The sequence below is a fragment of the Miniopterus natalensis genome, chromosome 1 (genome assembly GCF_054644295.1).
Source record: "Miniopterus natalensis isolate mMinNat1 chromosome 1, mMinNat1.hap1, whole genome shotgun sequence".
Taxonomy (NCBI): Eukaryota; Metazoa; Chordata; class Mammalia; order Chiroptera; family Miniopteridae; genus Miniopterus; species Miniopterus natalensis.
Genome location: NC_142081.1, coordinates 175,064,770 through 175,077,175, shown reverse-complemented (window position 1 = coordinate 175,077,175; position 12,406 = coordinate 175,064,770). Strand labels below are relative to the sequence as shown.

At 40.4% G+C, this 12,406-nt stretch overlaps 1 protein-coding gene across 1 annotated transcript in view; it reads left to right on the top strand.

Annotated features, from left to right (window-relative positions):
- ATP10D (ATPase phospholipid transporting 10D (putative)) overlaps positions 1-12,406 on the top strand; it is an 84,798-nt gene that overhangs the window by 52,659 nt on the left and 19,733 nt on the right. Inside the window, exons 12-17 of the mRNA XM_087827579.1 lie at positions 1,756-2,365; positions 3,002-3,108; positions 3,835-3,961; positions 4,520-4,591; positions 6,392-6,576; positions 10,490-10,799. Coding sequence (XP_087683705.1) covers positions 1,756-2,365; positions 3,002-3,108; positions 3,835-3,961; positions 4,520-4,591; positions 6,392-6,576; positions 10,490-10,799 — 1,411 coding nt within the window. The remainder of the gene's footprint in view (positions 1-1,755; positions 2,366-3,001; positions 3,109-3,834; positions 3,962-4,519; positions 4,592-6,391; positions 6,577-10,489; positions 10,800-12,406) is intronic.

The window sequence follows — 12,406 nt, the reverse complement described above, 5'->3', positions numbered from 1 at the left end:
TTTTCTCTTCTACAGTTGAGGTTAGATAACTTGCCCACTCATAGGATGGTTTTGTGGGAAGGTGGGATTTGAACCCAGGAAGTGTGGCTCAATGCTACTGCACTATTTTGCCTCTAGGAGGGTAGCTGATGAAAGTGGTTCTTGTGGAATGTGGATCTGTTCACCTTGCTTTAGTTTTCTTACCAAATGGAAGCTTTCTTTGAGATTTCTGAGACCCCCCAACATAGTATGCACTGCATCGAGCAAGATACAAAGTATTGTATTTATTATCATGTTTAATGAGAATGTACCTTTTCAAGTAGCAGTTGAGTTAGTTTTAAATCAACCCATCTAAAATCCGATGCATCTGTTATATACCAAGGTTCTGCAATTCCCACAAAAGCTGGATTTCTAAAGTCTATCTGTAGCTTAGAATTCATGGAAAATTCATTTTCAGTTAAGAAGAAAAACTTGTTTTAGAGCCTGGTGATTCACCACTTGCTGTGCTGGCTTCCTTGTGTATAACTATCTCCCGTTTTGCACACATCCACTTAAAATTCAATTTGCAGCACAACCCAATTAAATTTTAATTTTCCATCAGATCATTTTCTTTTGGCAACTTCAGGGGTGGTCAACTTTAACATAAAAAATAATTTACTTCCAATTAAGCTTTCATTTGATCAGAAACTGTATTTTTATAAGATTTCAACTAGAAAGTTGCCCTTTGCAAAGTGATTGTATAATTAGAGAATGAATTGCTGGATTCCATTTTCTCCCAGTATAACACTTTATATACATCTATTTCCAAGTAGACATCTTTTGGTGTTTCCTGCTTAAGAAACATTGGTACTTTATCCCCAAAGAATATAATATTCTATGGCCAAAAGTAAAATCTCTATAGGAATATAGGAGCCCAAGTTTCATAATATTTCAAGGTATTGATAGGAAGGCAGTGAAAAAGGAACTAATCAGAATTCTGGTGAAACCCAGAAACCTCATCTGTGATTGAGCTTCAGTTTGTAAGCTGACCATCATGAGTTCTTCAAACTATCATAAAATTAATAATTTTAGAAGAAAGCTTTTTAATTCCTTGGGCACTTCTGAATGAGAAATTTTTAGGACCTAATTAATTGCTCTTCCTAATCTAATATGCTGTTATTAAATACTTACTTTGCTTACAATTTTTAAATTGTTATTGCTAAGATGCATACAATAAAGATTATGGATTTGCCTGGCCGGGCGTGGCTCAGTGGTTGAGCATCAACCTATGATCCAGGAGATCACAGTTTGATTCCCGGTCAGGGCACATGCCCAGGTTGCAGGCTCCATCCCCAGTTGGAGATATAAAGGAGGCAGTGAATCAATGACTCTCATCATTGATGTTTCAACTCTCTCCCTCCCTCTCCCTTCCTCTCTCTGAAATCAATAAAGATATATTAAAAAAAAAAAAAAGATTATGGACTTTTCTATAAATTAGCCCATGAGGAATAATTGCTAATAAGTACACATACTGCCAGCAATATTAGCATTTTATGTCTTTTGCTATCATTTGTCAAGTTTCTTCTAAATAGTTGTAGAAATTCATAATACCCTCAACATTAGCACATCATTTTCATTATGGCTATTTTCATTCTTGATAATGTTTTCTGTGGTAGTTATAAGCAGGAAGCAGGCTGCTATCTATTTAAGGGAGTGGTAACTCTTTGTATCTGATTTTTCCCGTTTGACTTCACCATTGTCTTAAAATGCTTTTGACCTTCCCAAATTCTTTCCTAGATCCGACTCTCTTCACTGAGTGGAATGCCCATTAAGTCTTTGGAAGAGATTAAAAACCTTTTCCAGAGACTATCTGTCCGAAGATCAAGTTCACCATCTCTTGCCAGTGGGAAAGAGCCATCTCCTGGGGTCCAAAACGCCTTCGTGAGCAAACTCTCTCTCTTCAGTCGAACAAAACTGGCTTCGCCTGTGGAGGAAGAGGTGTCCCGGACAGCAGACAGCCCTCAGGGTTCTGGTAGCTCAGCTGGCCCTACGGAAAAAGAGAAACAAAATGGTGATGCAGGCATCACCAGTGGCAAGGCAGACTCCCTCCCTGGACAGCCCGTGACCTCCAGTCTGTGTTACGAGGCCGAGAGCCCGGATGAGGCGGCCTTGGTGTACGCCGCCCGGGCTTACCAGTGCACTTTACAGTCCCGGACACCAGAGCAGGTCATGGTGGACTTCGCTGCTCTGGGACCATTAACATTTCAACTCCTGCACATCCTGCCCTTCGACTCAGTGAGAAAAAGAATGTCTGTGGTGGTCCGGCACCCTCTTTCCAACCAAGTTGTGGTGTACACAAAGGGTGCTGATTCTGTAATCATGGAATTGCTGTCCGTGGCTTCCGCAGGTGGGTTCACATGGAACTGAGAGGGTGGAGAGATGAAGGGCTTAGACGAAAAGACCACTGTCTGGTTTTATGAAAGCAAACAAGCAGCTGTGTGGGGATCAGTCACACTTGGTGAAGTAGGGAAGGCTCGCTAGGATTGGGTGAGAAAGCATCTAAGCTTTGGGACTACCTAGACCGGGGTTCAAATGTGGCCTCTGTCATTAGCTATGTCTTGATAAAATTATATGACTTCTGTGCCTAAGTCTTCAGTAAATGGGGGTGATAGTACCTTCTTTATAGGTCCCTCAGAGGTTTAACATCATACTGTATGCAATATATACAGCCTTTGCCCAATGCCAAGCAAAGTGTAAGTGCCCGACGAGTGACTGGCGGCATTATTGTAGCTATTGTTATTGCTGTTATCGATGGTGAGGGAACAGTGTTGATATGGCCTTCTTGGTATTTTCCCCTTTCTCTCCCCAGGGAGACAAGGAACAAGGGAAAGATTAATTCTGAGGGTCCCTTTTATAAATGTACATTTGAGATTCAAACTACAAGGCCTTTTGCTTGTTGTGGGTTAAGCTGTTATTGTTTTTAAAAATACGTCTATAATTGGGCAGACCGATGGCAACACTTGTGTTTTGTTAATTATTTCAGATGGATCAAGTCTGGAAAAACAACAGATGGTAATAAGGGAGAAAACGCAGAAACACTTGGATGACTATGCCAAACGAGGCCTACGCACTTTATGTATAGCAAAGAAGGTGAGGCTGCTTAGCACACTACCGCTCTTGCCCTCAAGGTAATTTGATTTAAGAGAACCTGACATCCACAGGGCTACATTTTAATCAGGTGTAGGATCATTTCACTGAAAAGACAGAGGGTCTCTTTTGATCTTGAACCCCCCATTCTTACAACTGTTGGAATAGATAGAAAGTGCCTTGCCCTCTACTCCAGCTGCTTTATAAGAACTTAAAAGTAGATTTCTCCCTCTGGCAACCTAAAGACAAAAGGAACATGGATCATTTGTTCCTTCTCAAGGAATTCCACTTATTTTTATTTGGAACACTACTTTCTTGCTTCACCAACCCCATAAGCCAACTATCAGAAGACATCAGAGGTGCCGCTGACTTCATACACCTCAAACTGAACAATCTTGACACCATTAGAATCATCCTGAACTTTAAGTGGCTACTTCTCCCCACTGCATACTTTCTGGTTTAATTAAATAGATGAACCCAATTTCCTCTTGTATGGTGCCTAGAATTTTCCAGAGATGCTGAGCTATAGGGTCTGTCCATCATCAGTGTTACACTAGGCTGATCAAAGAATTCGGGAAGCTTATGACGAGGTATGTGAGGGTATGGACCTGACATGAGTGTGCCCAGAGAGGAATACCTAAAATAAGTCGATGGCTTGACATTTCTCCAGGAGTCAGTTCTGACAAGCTCATCACATGCCTGCCTCTCTGCTCTTTCCTTCCCCCATAGGTCATGAGTGACACTGAATATGAAGAGTGGCTGAGGAATCACTTTTTAGCTGAAACCAGCATTGACAACAGGGAAGAATTACTGCTTGAATCTGCCAGGAGGTTGGAGAACAAACTGACTCTACTTGGTAGGTAGACTATGTTGTATTTTCTGAATGCAGAATTTTGAAAAACATTTGCCATTTCTAAGTTACTCACCAGCGCCTTTCCCCCCTACTTTGATCTAGTAGATATATGTGGTTCTGTACACTCTGTCCAGTCTCATCTCTATCCAGCTTCCAATGCTTTGTATTCTGTTTCCCACTGCAGCGAGCTCGACTTTCAGCTGTGGTCAAGTCAGGGTGGTCTTTCCTAAGAAGGTCATTTAAAACCCCAACACTTAACATAGAATACAAAGTCCAATAAATATCCTTGTTCAAGAGAAGAAAGCCGAAGTGTCTTGCCAGGCAGTAGATAAGTTACTTAATATATGTTATCTTTTTAAATCTGCACAACAAGTCTTCATTTTATTTAGAAGAAACTTGGGGCACAGAGCATTTCAATGACTTGTCCAAAGTCCCAAGCTCACAACTGACAAAGCTAGAAAGAAACTCTGGTCCTTCTGGCTCCAGGGCCCGTGTTCTTTAGTTTGCACCTGCAGCTGGACTAATGAAATTTATTTCTCTGTCTTCTTTTCCTGATTTCAGTGAACAACGGGCACCTCTTGTGTAAGATTGAGCTGCATCCTGAAATCTTCTGGAGCGCTATTAAAAACACTGGTGCCTGCATCTTTTTCCCAGGAGTTCTGATTCAGTTGCTCTGATGTGTGGCCTGGACCTTTGAATTTTTAAAAGCTCCCCAAGTAATTCTAAGAGGCAGACAAAGCTGGGAACCACTGCCTTAGAGTCTGGAGATCTAGTTTCCAACATAAGCACTAACACACCAAGAGACCAACTGAGCCCCATTCCTCTGGTTGGGAGGAGAACAGGGATCACTTAGCATCTGGGCGATAGAGTGGTGATGCCCACTGCTCAGTCATTTTTCGGTGCCATGGTGACTACTCGGGGTCCACATTTCCTCACCTGAAATTCCAAACTGGAAAACGCTCTGTGGGCTGAGGGCCAGAACTCATGTGGCAGCAAAACCAGGCCTGATTTGATAAGAGTGTTTATAAGTCATTACCCTAATTAGTGTGAACATTTATATGTTTTGCTGCAGAAATATTAATGTTAGATTATCAGATATTACAAAATATAATATATGCACCTTACTACCTTTATAAAATCTGCAAAACTTTTGAATTCTAATACTTATCTTGCCCCATTGCAGAAAAGGGATCTGTGGACTTATACTATGAAAGAGCATTGAAAATTGATATTATGTCTTACTGACAAGAGCATTCTATATATGTATATATATAAATTTTTAAAATTTATCTTTATTGAAAATTTTAAAGATGTCCCCTCCCCCTCCCATTTACCCCTCCCCCCCTCCTCCTGCCCCCTCCCCAGGCTTTCACCACACTATTGTCTGTGTCCATGGGTTATGTATATATGCATATAAGTTCTTTGGTTAATCTCTTCCTACCCCCCTACTCTTTCCCCTGTTATACATCAGTCTATTCCATGCTTCAATTTCTCTGGGTCTATTTTGTTCTTCAGTTTATTTTGTTCATTAGATTTCACATAAAAGTGAGATCATGTGATATTTGTCTTTCTCTGACTGGCTTATTTCACTTAGCATAGTACTCTTCAGGTCCCTCCATGCTGTCTCAAAAGGTAAGAAATCTTAAAAAAGAAGGTGCATAGTATTCAGCTGCGTAGTATTCCATGGTGTAAATGTACCATATTTTTTTATCCACTCATCTACTGATAGGCACTTGGGCTGTTCCCAGATCTTAGCTATTGTAGACTGTGCTGCTGTGAACATAGGGGTGCATATATTCTTTCTGATTAGTGTTTCAGGATTCTTAGGATATATTCCTAGAAGTAGGATCACTGGGTCAAAAGGCAGCTCCATTTCTAATTTTTTGAGGAACCTCCATACTGTTTTCCATAATGGCTGCCCCAGTCTGCATTCCCACCAGCAGTGTATCAGGGTTCACCTTTCTCCACACTCTTGCCAGCACTTGTTGGTGGCAGCCATTCTGACAGGTGTGAGCTGGTACCTCATTGTGGTGTTAATTTGCATCTCTCTGATGATTAGTGACATTGAGCACTTTTTCATGTCACAAGAGCATTCTTTAAAAGTCTGCCCTTACCCTTGAGAGTATCATAGAATTATAAAATTGTAGAGCAAGGTTACAAAGTAACTGAAGTAATTCCCCCTCAACTTACAGAGAGGAAAGCTAGCCAAAAGGAGAACAAGTGAGTTTGATAAACTTTTTGATTCCTAAGGCTTCCTTCAGAAAATATCACTTTGTATATGATTTTAGTCTGGGTCTTCACACTTCCTGTGGATCCCTGGAAGTTACTGGAGCAAGATTGGGTTGGCTAACAGATATGGTTCAGTTACAGCCTAGGTGACCTTCAGCTGGCTTTAGTTTCTTACAAGCCCTGTGCACTCTGGTGAATTTTTAGGTGCTACTGGCATTGAAGACCGTCTGCAGGAGGGAGTCCCCGAGTCCATAGATGCCCTTCACAAAGCCGGCATCAAGATCTGGATGCTAACAGGGGACAAGCAGGAGACAGCTGTCAACATCGCTTATGCATGCAAATTGCTGGAGCCCGATGACAAGCTCTTTATCCTCAACACCCAGAGTAAAGTATGTGTCATGAGATTAAACCAGCCATTTTTGTTTTTTCAAAGCCAGTGGAGCATTTGTGATTTGATGAATGTAAGGAGAAAGAAAACCCGGTAACTATTAGCTCCTTGATAATTATTTATTCTACCCAGCAGCCTAGCTCATGCTTGGGGGAGGGCATCAGAGTTTTTCCAAAGGCTTGGTGAAACAGAATGATTCAGAGGAATCATTGCTGAATAAAGGGATTAAAAGAAAGTTTCTTTTTAATTCCCCCCCCCCCCATCTCTTATTGGGTGGGTTACCAGGGATTTGACAAAACTTAGCCCATAATGACAAAATATATCAAGCTCTGGAACAGGAATCTACCTCCCTTTCAAGTTGAGGGGAAGTGATGATTTCTATTGGAATCAGGTGAATAAATTAATATTTTCATGGTAATTCTAAAAATAGACTCTCAGGGTAAGCTTGCCCTCTAGTGGTGATTCTTGTATAGTGCTCCTGAGAATTTCAAAAGTTTGAAAAACTTTATGGGAAGGGAAAATGGGTAGTTTTTGTGTGTTGTTTTTTTTTTTAAGGAAAAGGAACTTGAAGGTTTGGACCCAACTGTTTTTTCTCAACATTCTCCCTCCTATCCCCCCACACCCCACCCAATCTCTAACACAAATGTTCTAATCAATAAACAAGCGTTTTACTTATTTTTTTCAGAAGACTTCTAGTATAGTGATAGTCTAAGATTTATGCATGTTGTTTAATTAGCTTGGAAAACCTTCCTCATGCCTTCCTCAGTAATCAGACTTAATCACTGACGTCCATTCCGTCACGGCAGCCTGCTTCTCACATCTCTGGAGCTTCTCATCTGATCGTGTTTTAGTTTTGACCTTTGTCACAGGCTGTCATGTTCAGTTAGCCACGTTAGCCATGTTTTTATGATCAGGCCTCAGTCAATATCCAACCAGACGGTACACTTTAAGGAAATAAAATTTTCCATAATCCACACAGAGTAGGTTCTCTTCATTAGTTCGCAGTGGCCCAGGGACACCTAACCACTACTACCAGCCACCTCCCAGTACCAGCCCAGGGCTGAGCACAAAAAAATGCTTAGTCATTGTAATCACTAAATTGGGTGTACCCTAAAGCTGATAAGACCCAGGTTCAAATACTTGGCCTGCCAGTGACCAGGTATGTGACCTTGGGGAGTTACCCTCCTGAGCCTTTTTCCTTACCTATAACGTGAGAGTAACGCCTATTTCATGAGGTCGATGAAGACATTAAATGAAAATATGTAAATTGGTTAATGTTTTGCCTGGCAGATGCAAGGAGTTCAATGAACATTAAAAAGGAAAAGTAATCAGTTCTTGGTGTTTGATTTTGACTTTGACATTTTCTTAAGCAGTAACATGTTTAAGATTGTGAAATTTATTTGTAAATATACAATTTATGGTAAAAGCATTTAACACTACCAATCCAAGAAGGCTTCACAGCCTATCAACTGTGGGCTATTCTGAGTGCTACCAATAGCTATTCTACCTGTGTGAATTTCAGAATAACTAAACAGAACACAGTGGGCTTAGTTTAGTTTTATGATCACTCAAGTCCATGCATGTAAAATGCCAGGCACATAGTAGTTCTGATGATTTGCTTAAGCACCTTCAGCTGATTACTTGTCGAGTCTGCTTTTAATAGAACAGTATAGATTACATAATCTGTATTTATCTGATTACTTGTCAAGTCTGCTTTCTATAGAACTGTATATATTACATAGTCTGTATTTATCTGTCTATATATTTATATACAGTTGACTCTCAATTATTCATTGAGTTATGTAAAGTTGTCACAAACACTGAGTTAGTGAATAGTGATCCATTACCCCTTGGGAAAATACAGGATTAGGACCTCACGAGACTCTGGTCACACTTTTTTGCCAACCAGTCAATACATAACCTTGTTTCATGTGTGTTTCTGTTTAAAAACACCTCATTATGCACACACACATTTGATTTACTAACATTGAACAGCACTGTAACTCATACCTGAACAAAGCTTATCTAACACATGTATTTTCTCCATGAGGGACATTGTAGCTTTCTTGTGCATAGGAACACTAGACAGCACTTCAGGGTTGTACTTGGAGACCATTTGATTTATTTATTTATTTATTTATTATTTTTTATATATCTTTATTGATTTCAGAGAGAGGAAAGGAGAGAGAGATAGAAACATCAATGATGAGAGTCATTGATCAGCTGCCTAGCCCGCAACCCGGGCATGTGCCCTGACCGGTAATCGAACCCCAATCGCCTGGATCCTAGGTCGACTCTCAACCGCTGAGCCATGCCCGGCCGGGCTGGAGACCATTTTAAACAGTGAAATCACCAACAAAAAGCACCAAAATGTGTCACCAAACACATAATGGAAAGAACACTTGTGGACAGTTTGGGAGCTGACATAAGAAGACAGAGTGTCCCCTTGTTCAGCTTCGGTTGGAAAGGTGCACGACTTAGGCTCACATTTTTTGTCACTCTGTCCATGTCCACAGATGGCTGCAAAAGCACCATGAGTATTGATTGTAGGATTTCAGACAAATTTCAGCAAGTAGGTGAAATCACAAATCCCACAAATAATGAAGATCAACTACCTGTTTGTGTACATACACACTTCTGAAAGTACCTTTAATTTATAAAATTAAACACATACATATGCAAATAAGAGGATTAGACCATCTGTGTAATCAATCTAGAATCATAATACTACAGAAAATTTGCATCTGTAATTTGGAAGGCATCCATTCAGACTGCATCCTGTACACTGTGAGCGTATAAAGGCTACAAAGACTGTGTTTGTAGAATTGGGATCAGATTTGCTCCAAAGGTAAAGGTTGCCAGGTATCTCCATTTTGAAGTGGAATCTCTTGTTTATAGTTTATGCAGTTAATCTTTGCTGTGTCATGCCTACATACCCATATCTGCTTCTTCCCTACCTATTTCATTTTGTTGAGGGTTGAGAAATGCTTGATAAAATAGCATTTGAAATAAGAATAAATGGCCTCTGAGTGAGGGACTCTTTCATGAATAAAGTATTTCAAGTTTAGTATTAGCATATAAACATAAATGCACTGCTCCTGGATTTCACTTGGCTCTGTTCTTAGGGGTCACTTGACACAATTTCTGGATAAGTTGATTGTTAGTCTTGAGTATAATCTATTCAGTGAATACTGACTGAGTGCCTGATGTGGCCCTTTTAGGCATTAGAAGAACTTCCTAACTAGTGTGAGGGATGCGCACCCACCACATGTGATAAGCACCACTAAGAACATCTCAACCAGAATATCCTCTCCATGAGGGCCGGGATTTTTGTGTTTATTGGCATAGCCCCAGCACCTAGAATGCTTTCTAACATACAGTAGTTCCTCTATAAATACTTAGTGAGTAAATGGATGAGTGAATGAATGCATTTAATCAAAAAGAAGATAAAAACAATAACTACTGATTTAAATTTGGCTATGTGTCATGCCTCACACTAAGAGCTTTTTACGCATTATTTCACGTATTCCTCACAGTAATGTTATGATGTAGACAATGTTTGTATTTTTCAGATGAGAACCTTGGGGTTACATGATTTGCCTAAAGTCAAGCAGCTAGTAATTGGCAGAATAAGACCAAAGGGCTCTTGAGATTCACTATTTGAGAAGGTAAATTCCACAAATAAAGGAATTCTATAGCTGTTTCTTAGCTGTAGAATTGGGCATGAGATGACCCCATCCTTTTAATTGCTCCCCACATGCACACAGAAGTCATTGTGAAAGAGCTGTCAGGTCTTCTAAAGTGACCAGGGATTGCCTTGATGCAGTAATTGCTGAAGTATGACAATGACAAATTCAGCTGGATGTGGCCACCAAGGAGCCCCAAGGCTAACTGTCTTTGCCTCTTGTTTCAAGGATGCCTGTGAGATGCTGATGGGCACAATTTTGAAAGAACTTCAGAAGAAGAATCCAGCCTTCCCCAAGCAAGCATCGTTAAGCAAGGATTTATACCAGCCTTCTGCTCCCCAGGGCTCAGGGCTGCGTGCTGGACTCGTTATCACTGGGAAGACCCTGGAGTTTGCCCTGCAGGAGAGCCTGCAGAGGCAGTTCCTGGAGCTGACAGCTTGCTGTCAAGCTGTGGTCTGCTGCCGAGCCACACCCCTGCAGAAAAGCGAGGTGGTGAAACTGGTACGCAACCATCTCCGGGTGATGACCCTGGCCATTGGTGAGTGGGGATGGAACCCTGCCCTGTGCTTCTCACCTTCCTGCCGTACCACGGGCTGATCCTTCTGTCTGTTCTTCCTTCTGTTTATCTATAGGGTGTCCTGAAAAAATCTATACACACTTTGAATGATTATGAAGTCAGTGTTTATTAACATACAGTTCATTTTAAAAACTTTAAAGAATATAGAGAAAGAAATAATTTATTTTTTATCAATGCCTATTTTGAAACTGATAACCATTCTAGTCCACGCACTGCTGATAACATGAAGCAATGGAATCACAAACATCAAGAATCATTTCATTTGGTACTTGTGCGCCCTCAATTCATCAGCTGTTGCCAGTTTTGTACCGTAAACTTTATCTTTTATGTATCCCCATAAAAAAGTCTAGTGGATGAATTTTCTTTGTTCAAAGCTTAGTCTGGCTTCACCCATTATCTCAAATCAGTTAAACCTGAAAAGGAGTGAGAATTAAGTGAGTTATCAGCTATTAAAGTGTGTATACATTTGGGGGGTATACATGGTATACACATTTTGAGTATATACACTTTGAATAATGTGTACACACTTTGAATAATTATAAAGGCAGTGTTTGTATTTCAACTGCATTTTCAAACTTTCAGTAGCATTTTAGGATGAATTTCCTTTGTTCAAAGCTTAGCCTGGCTAAAAAGAAAGGAACATCAATTGAGCATCAGCTGTTAAAGTGTGTGTATATGTTTTTGGGACACTCTGTATTTACCCTTCTGGCTGGCTGTGCTTTCCCTTTCCTTTTTCTTCCTTCATTCTCTCCATCCCTCCCCCCCCTTCCTCTTTTCCTTCATCACCTATTTGATCACCTGCTATGAACCAGGTGGTGGGGATATGACAGTATAATAGTCAAGATGCTTTGGGTTGCATGTTAGTAACGCAAATCATCTGGGTTAAGGAGGGTAATATATTGAATCACAGAACTGAAAAAATCTAGGAGTGCTACCTTCCGGAAAGTTTAATTCAGGGACATGAACAATTCATTTATTTATCTATTTAACAAATATTTATTGAGTGCCTTCTATGTGCCAGGCATTTTTCTAGGCAGTGGAGCTACAAGAGTATATACAACTGACAAAGGGCCATTTCTTAAGGAGCTTATATCTAGTAGGAGGGCATATAATGAACAAATGAAGTAAAACAAAAAAGCATAAATACAGGGTGTCCCCAAAAAATGTATACACACTTTAACAGCTGATAGCTCAATTGATGTTGGGCGTCTTTCTGTACACCAAAAGGTTGCCAGTTCGATTCTTGGTCAGAGCATATGCCCAGGTTTTGGGCATGATCCCTAGTAGGGGGCGTGCAGGAGGCAGCAGATCAATGTTATACTCTCACAGTGATGTTTCTCCTCCTCTCTTCCTCTCCCTTCCTCTCTCACTAAGAATCAATATAAAGATCTTTAAAAATAAAAATAAAAAAGAATAGAGAAACAGCATGTGCAGTGCTGAAAGAAGCAGGTTATATCTGGAAAATTGAAAGTAGAGTGGGTGGCATGGAGAAAGGAGAGGTGAGTCCAAAAAGAAGCCATAGCATGAAGGATTTTAAGGCAGTATTGAATTTGGATTCATCCTGATGG